Source organism: Rhamphochromis sp. 'chilingali' (assembly GCF_963969265.1).
Source record: "Rhamphochromis sp. 'chilingali' genome assembly, chromosome: 21".
Classification (NCBI taxonomy): domain Eukaryota; kingdom Metazoa; phylum Chordata; class Actinopteri; order Cichliformes; family Cichlidae; genus Rhamphochromis; species Rhamphochromis sp. 'chilingali'.
The window spans coordinates 19630175-19637729 of record NC_137949.1 but is presented as its reverse complement, the minus strand read 5'-3'; the positions used below and the strand labels follow the sequence as shown (position 1 = coordinate 19637729).

The 7555-nt window shown below is 40.5% G+C and overlaps 1 protein-coding gene across 1 annotated transcript; it reads right to left on the bottom strand.

Annotated features, from left to right (window-relative positions):
- Nucleotides 1–207: 207 nt before the first annotated feature.
- Nucleotides 208–7104, bottom strand: tmx1 (thioredoxin-related transmembrane protein 1). The gene is made up of 8 exons (XM_080871561.1): nt 6863–7104; nt 6414–6529; nt 6109–6154; nt 4619–4747; nt 2447–2492; nt 1146–1247; nt 951–1017; nt 208–858 (listed from the first exon to the last, which is right to left on the bottom strand). Exons 1-8 carry the CDS (start codon nt 7024–7026, stop codon nt 626–628), a joined length of 903 nt encoding a protein of 300 aa, XP_080727687.1. The 5' UTR covers nt 7027–7104; the 3' UTR covers nt 208–625.
- Between the last annotated feature and the right edge of the window lie 451 nt (nt 7105–7555).

Below are 7555 nucleotides of genomic sequence, written 5' to 3'. Positions count from 1 at the left end.
GGTAAGAAGGAGGCTTTTATAGTGAAACAGCCACAGAAAAGTCAATGTGGGAAAATATCAAATCACTCCTTTTTTTTTTTTTTTAAATCTGCAACAAGCAAACTGAAAAACTAACATTTTAGACGTCCTTCGCCACGTTCTCGCCATCAGACACAGAAAGTGGAAAGGTGTGTGAACATTAGGGTTCAAGTTGCAGATGAAATCAAATTAAATGAAGTTATATAACACATTTATTTAAAAAACAATGCATAGCATAAACATCGTTGCAAAAATCCAGCCGCACTGCACGCCATACCTAAACCTCAGCCAGACCGTTTGTTTCAGAAACAGGTGTCTGGAGCGCTGCTTTTCTTTTTCCAGGTGGAGTCTGCTGCTTAGGCTTAGAGAGAGAGCAGAGGCGAAAGTCTAAAGCTCTCCTTTAAAAAAATGGGGGAGGGAGAAAAAGAAAAGAAGTGAGGCATTTTTAGGATCTTGGGGGTGAGGAACAGGACCAACGGGAAGATTTTGGACTCTGCTCTAAAAGAAACAAACAAAAAAAAACAAAACACTGCTGCTCAGGAACTTGGCTCCTTCAACTCTGCTGTCTCAACGGTACTCGTGTCAAGAGGAGGCTCTCTCTCTCTCTCTAAGTGTCCTCTTCCTCTTCCTCGCCCCGGTTGCCCACCACCCGCTTCCTCAGGGCGTCGTCAGGGAAAGCCTGCCCCCTGGGTTCAGGGCGGCCCTCGGGAGATCCTCTCCGTTTTCTCCAGACCTCGTCGTGGTCCTCTTCTTCCTCCTCCTCGTCATCTTCCTCGCCATCAGCCTCAATGGCATCCTCTTGTTGCTGGATTAATCTCGCCTGATCCATAGTCTGTTTCTCTGCACAGCAGCATTTGGAGCAACAGTCAGTATCTTACTGTATATAACATAAATGTGAATTAGTATTTAGTCTAATCTATTACAAAACTCACTTGGGTAGTAATCGTGAGAAGAGAATCTTCTTGAGGGGAAAACGAAATCTGCAATGAACACCAGTAACTGCAACAGACAAGACAGGATTAACCGTTAAACCACTGGGAATGTGTGCATTTGTGATGAACGATGTAAGAGCTTCAAAACAGAATCATTTCGGTTTCATAATGACAAAGCGCGGCAAAATTACTCACCAGACCCAACGCCAGGCCAGAAAACAGAGTGGCCAAGCCAAAGATAACATATGATCCCCAAACGGGAATCCCCAGCTTCTCCGTCATGTAGTTATGACAACGCTGGAAATCACAAGAGACGAGATATTTCAACCCACATCAACAAAGCATCCCAATTCAATTATTCTTTAGATCTTTTTTAACCCGTGCTTTTGTTTATATGTAGCTAAAATTCATATCATCAATAGAAGGGTCCAGTGAACATCTGGCGCCACCTTCAGGCCACACGCTGAACTGATTATACAGGTACAGCAGGGTAGAGCGCCAAAGATTTGAAAGTTGAATCTATAGTTTTTATAGCTTATATATACAATTTAGTTCTTGTTTTAACAGCTACAGTTCTGTGCAAAAGTCTTAAACCTCCCCTAATTTCTTTATACCGTATTTGGAAAATGGGAAAAGGGTGCAGAGATTTATTGAACATAGATGGAAATACAGAATAAGAGACAAAAAGTGAGCTTCTTATAAGCTTAAGAGTTAATTTTTGGTATGACCACAGCCTTAATGCTTTTAGGGAAGCCTTTTCTATGATTTCTTTAAGCAGTCTTCAGGAATAGAAGCTCTTCTTTGACTGCTTTTTGTTCAATATGCAGCCAAATGCAGTCAATGCCAAAAGAAAAACTTTGTAAGACCTTCAGACAGTCTGGAGGACGATTGCTCAAGACTGTTAAAAAATATTCACAAGAAAGCGGGACTCCTTGGAAACAAATGTAAAGAAATGAGGGGCAGCTGAAGACTATTGCACAGTTGTATCACAGCTGAACTGAATTAGATTCGGGAATATTCATCAGCAGCTTAACAGTAAGATATCACGACACTTAAACTGTCATTTAAAACAAAGCTGCCAACGGAGATACTCAAAATATATTTGAAACATCAAGTATGTGGTAGAGTTTACTTGTGTCCTGGTGCGTTTATCAATGTGTAAAGCCATTCTTAAGCCATCTGTCATAACCCCATGCAACTGATGTATGTCTTAACTCTGCATCCTAATTCAATTAAGCTGGGCAAGGCTTCCCTCAAAATTTCCTGTTTCCACCTATCTGAGTAATGTTTGATTACTCAATTCTCTGTAAGGTCCACTTACATTTGTTTTTCATCCAGTGTGCCAGCTCCGTAAAACTGGATTAGAAGTTTACAATTTGCACATGAAAGCAAGTCTAATTTCAACATGTAATTTCACTTTAGGCGTGACATGCACACAAAATAAATGCTTAATATGCATAATAACCTACAGCACTGAGAGAGAAATCCTCACTTACCCGGATAAACATGGAGAGCTTGAACAAAGCAGACATCGAATTCATTCTGTCAACAGAGGAGGGGAGGACAGCGTGTAATATAACACTGTTTCAATCTCTCACGTCACTACAAAGCCAAGACAAAAATAACAGGAGCGGCACAGGAGGGTGTGCATTTGTGTCTCACTTAAAAGCATCATGAAGAAAAGAGTAAACACTTCAAGTGATTTTCTGCTTTTTCAAAGGACAACAGTGACTCATTATTATTAAACTAATTGATAAATGGAGAATGAATCATTTCCCATCACAAATTCTACCTTGAACATGAAGCAGGGCTCTAGAGTGCGACCAAATTTTTCAGTGGTGCGACTAAAAAAAAAATATTTGGTTGCACCTGTGCGACCAACTGTTCGGGTAGCAAAAAAAAAAAAAAAAATCTGCAACCTTCCCTGTGGTCAACAACAGACACACATTTTGCCCCTATCGTGGACTAAACCAATCAGAGATAGTAAGGGGCGGGACCTCTCTGATTGGCTGTGGTCCAGTTGAAAGTGCAGGTGGAAGTGGGAGGTGAATAAAGCGATATTATTCATTAAATCCTGAATCGACTTTTAAATATAACTGTGTTTTGCCAGAAATGCCAGATTCTCAGATTAAAGCTCACAAAACCATTTCAACAACAACCAAACAGCAAATGAGAGCAGGTACACGGATTCCACACAAAGACGTAAACACAGAGCCGACGCATCAGAATCAACTTTGTCTTTCTCGGCTTTCTCACCCGACGGCCCGTAGACGGACACGCTGTCGGAGCTTAGCGATCCTGATGCGTCCGGTCCGCGCTGTGTTTACGTCTTTTTGCGCTGATTCTGAGCTGCAGGTTTTGTCTCTCCAACCAAAATTCACCGAGCCAGCAGCAAAAGAAGCAGCAAACTGCGCTTCACATTTGATCAATGTCATCATGAATTTTGCTGTTTTGCTTCCACGACTATTAAAAACACACTTCATGCACAGCTAGCTCTCTCTCTATCTCTCTCTGTACTTCAAGAACAGTTTCCCGTCTCCAATCTCTGTTTTCTGTATTATTATTACCCACCAGTCTACCGTTGTTTACAGCGCTGTTGGCTGCTGTCTTTTTCTTTTCTTTTTCTTTTTTTCACTTAAATGACTTCGGACAAGAAAGCCTATTTTTTTCTGTTGTTCAATACTGAAGAAATTTAAACTTTATATGCAGAACATTGTAGAATATTTTTAAGGTTATCTGCTATAAAAAGCCAGACCAGGAAAATCTCCTTCATGTTTTTCTGTGTTTTATTCTCAGTTACTTTCACACAAAGGCATCTGCTGTGATGTTCACAATTCTGATGAAGTCAGTACTGATAAATGATCAGAATTATAATATTTTTGACTGTCTGAGGCTAAGCTGAATCGAATCGGGACTTTGAAAACCGGAATCGAATGGATTATAGAAATCAGTGATGATACCCAGCCCTAGTGAGCAGCCTAGGCACGACAGAAGTGGATGTAATAATAATAATAATAATAATGGATTGGATTTATATAGCGTTTTTCTAGGCACCCAAAGCGCTTTACAATACCACTATTCATTCACTCTCACATTCATACACTGGTGGAGGTAAGCTACAGTTGTAGCCACAGCTGCCCTGGGGCAGACTGACAGAAGCGAGGCTGCCATATTGCGCCATCGGCCCCTCTGGCCAACACCAGTAGGCAAGTAGGGTAAAGTGTCTTGCCCAGGGACACAACGACCAGGACAGAGAGCCCAGGGATCGAACCGGCGACCTTCTGGTTACAGATGCGATTCCCAACCCCCTGAGCCACGGTCGCCACGGATGTAGCTGTAATAGGAAAAGAACTATTGCTAACTTTTCTGTTAAGTTAAGGCCTGATCCTTCTGAAATTCATAGCCAGTGCTCTGACACGGTGTCATCAATCTTTGAATGCTGAAAAAGCACAGTGTATCCAGAAAAACACATTATATTATATAAATTATTATAAAATTTGTGTGCGCCTAACTTTTGTGCCGGTACGCCTAACTTTTTGAAGTTAGCCGTACCTGTACACCCATGGCAAAAAGTTAGTCTAGAGCCCTGTGAAGGAAAACTGATTTAACTAATAACCCGGGCTGATACAACTCTAGCATTAATAGCATAGAGAATTACTGAAACTCACAAAAAGGAAGACGGTCCAAACCAAGAGGAAACCGGCTCGACTGCTTTCCATTTCTGGTCATGAACGAAGCTGAGGAAGTCATCTTTAGTGCGAGCTCCCTGGTACTTGCGGAAGACGCCGTCCTTAGAGCTGAAACACACAGATTCACACAGATAGGGACCATCTTATCGCCTGATATACTATCAAAAAATGCGTGCATTTAGCAGCTATAGTGGCTTTGAGCCTGAGAGCTGAAGTTGAGCGACAAGCTGCAGGATAAAGTAGTGAAGTGATAAAGATTTGAATTTTCTCCACTAAACAAATGAAAAATGATTGAATGAAGTATTTTACTGCATCAAGGGAAAGTTAATTTATTTGTGCTTCTACGTTTTCATGTCATGATTTCTGCATTCTCCTGAACCACAGGTCCAATTATACGCCACTGCCAATTTATGAAGAGATAATGTGTCATTTTATATGATGAATTTATTGTTGATTCCAAACAAACAAACAAACAAACAAACAAACAAACAAACAAACAAACAGAAACGCATAGGTGCTGCTCACCTGTTTGCTGCGGATTTTGTAACTGTTAGAGCTGCAACTGCAATTAGTAATGCTATGGATAGCCATCAGGAGCTGAACTGTAACTCCTTTTTTGTGCTCCTAATGTAATAAACCTTCAATTTGAACTGGCAGTGCTTCAGAAGGATAAATTTAGATCTGTTGCTAATAGACAGGAATAGACAGGAATTCAAGAGCTCAGCCTGCACAAATTTGCCAATTCACTACAAACAAACATACACACACCCAGTATATAGCTAGTACTGCACATATAAACTGAAGTGGCACAGCCAGAACAACTAAAGCAGAGCCACTGTTATAAACTGTTTTAGTCAGCCAAATAAACAGTGCAGAGACACGGGTCAATCTTTCAATACTCACTGTGAGCTACAGGAAAATAAACACACTACTAGTTCAGGGGCACCAAAGAAGCCTCAGGTTATTCTTTTTTTTTTTTTTCACTTAAAAATTTGGTCTGTTGCAATCTGAAAACTTTAGCTTCAACTCTGGCAGTTTAGGCTAGGTAATTTTGAAAACTATGTGGCATTTTGACTGTACTGCATTGTTACTGGAAACATGAAGGAAATGTGGAGAAAAAGACAGCAGGTTAGACTTGATCACAGGGTCAGAACTTACTAGTTGTTCCTCATACAAGACTAAATATAAGATTAAGACTGAGAAGGGGCGGCACCTTTCCATCCGAGTCACTGTGGAATAGTTTCCTACTGCAGCTACTTTTAGCTGATTCTTTGAACTCTATGGCAAACCAGTTAAAACGTTTTTGTTCCTATCCTATAAATCCTATTTCTGCTACTGTACTTAAGAGTCCCAATGCAAAGTTTTCTGCCGTCCACAGACCAAACCATGATAAAACAACAGCTTGCACAGCTGGGTTAACTCATTTAAAAGAGGAAGTAAATAAAACCACAAAATAACCATGAACTTACTGGTATATAGTAGGAAGTGAAGTGATGATGAATCGCCCGCTCAAACCTTAGAAAGGGGGGAGACAAGTACACCAAGTGACAGACATGTTGAAGTTATCTTCAGCTACAGACCAACATTAGTATTAACACCTTACAAGAGGCTGGAAAAACAATGACTGACTCACTGCAGAGTTGCCATATCATTGCCAAATCTGTAACATCATCCTTTCCAACACAGAGAGGTTTCCTGAACTGACCTGAAAGCTTTGTTTCATGTGTACAAGTCATTGTGTAGTTGGTAAATGGGAGCGGTCATTCAGACCCACCTGGCTGCTCTGTCACATCCACTTTTGCTATGTTGACCCCCATGTCCTCTCCCCAGTCCGCAAACTCCTTCCACGCTGGTTGGAGCTGCTGGCACGCTGGACACCAGGGTGCGTAGCTGATGGAGATCAAGTTTCACAAAGAAAGACGCAAATCAGGAGCACAATTATCACTTTCACCGTGCAGATAACCACTAATCTACGAGTTATTATGAGTCTGTTATTTAGCAAAGTGAACCCCATGCAACTGATGTAAGCTGGTTAGCTAAAAATAGCAGCTGTTAGCAGAGCTGAACAATTTGAATTTGTCCTGACTACATGTCGAAATAAAAGATAACAATTAAATAAAACTAATGACCGTTGCCTTTAGACGGCTGGACTCGTGTTTATGGGAGTTTAAAAATAAATCTAGCTGACTAGTTGTGAGCACCGGACGTTAGCAAGACACTGACAATTCAATCATCCATTCCCCAGTCAGGATCTCCTCCCAGTTAGCATCCGTTACTTCTTTGAGACTGTCCGGCTTGGCCAAAAGTGGCGACGTTGTAAAGCATATTCCCAGCAGTGAAAAGTATATCCATGACGTGTGCTTCGTTTGCAGAAGTAAAGAAAACATGTTTGAGCCTCTGGTGCTCTTGGGTGCTACTGCTGCAGCTAGCTAGCAAACACGCTGTGCCTAACTTCCGCTGTGCGCCTAAACGTCACCGGTCAGCTGACGATTCAAATTATTTTTAATTAATTTTTCTCCAAAATATAGCTGGAACCATACATTTTCAATGTTTATTTTATTTCTTAATATTTATATTTATTTATAAATATTTAAAATGTATATTTATTTATATATTTGAAAATATATTTAATCTGAACAATTTATAACTAGAACAGTTAGTAATACCTGTTTTTATGTTTTTATTTATGTATTTTTGTTTTATTTCATGAATCCTCCTGGCTTTACTTGGCAAATACACTGGATTTTTCTTCATTATTCCTTTTGTGTTTTAAAAAATTAGAAGCATTAAAGGGGAGCAGAAATGTGCTTATTTACCTTATATTTTTTCTCATCACCCATGATCTTGTTCTACTTCCTCCAGCTGCTCGCTTTTGGGGTTGGCACAACTCCTCACTGGGGTCCATCTCACCAGCAT

Excerpts from the sequence above, each read along its gene's own strand:
- tmx1 (XM_080871561.1), bottom strand. The coding sequence starts at position 7,026 with ATGTTTTCTTTACTTCTGCAAACGAAGCACACGTCATGGATATACTTT. Across the intron at positions 6,530-6,862 it reads GGGGAATGGATGATTGAATT|CTACGCACCCTGGTGTCCAG; the intron begins GTCAGTGTCTTG and ends GATCTCCATCAG. Across the intron at positions 1,248-2,446 it reads AGCTCTCCATGTTTATCCGG|CGTTGTCATAACTACATGAC; the intron begins GTAAGTGAGGAT and ends TGTGATTTCCAG.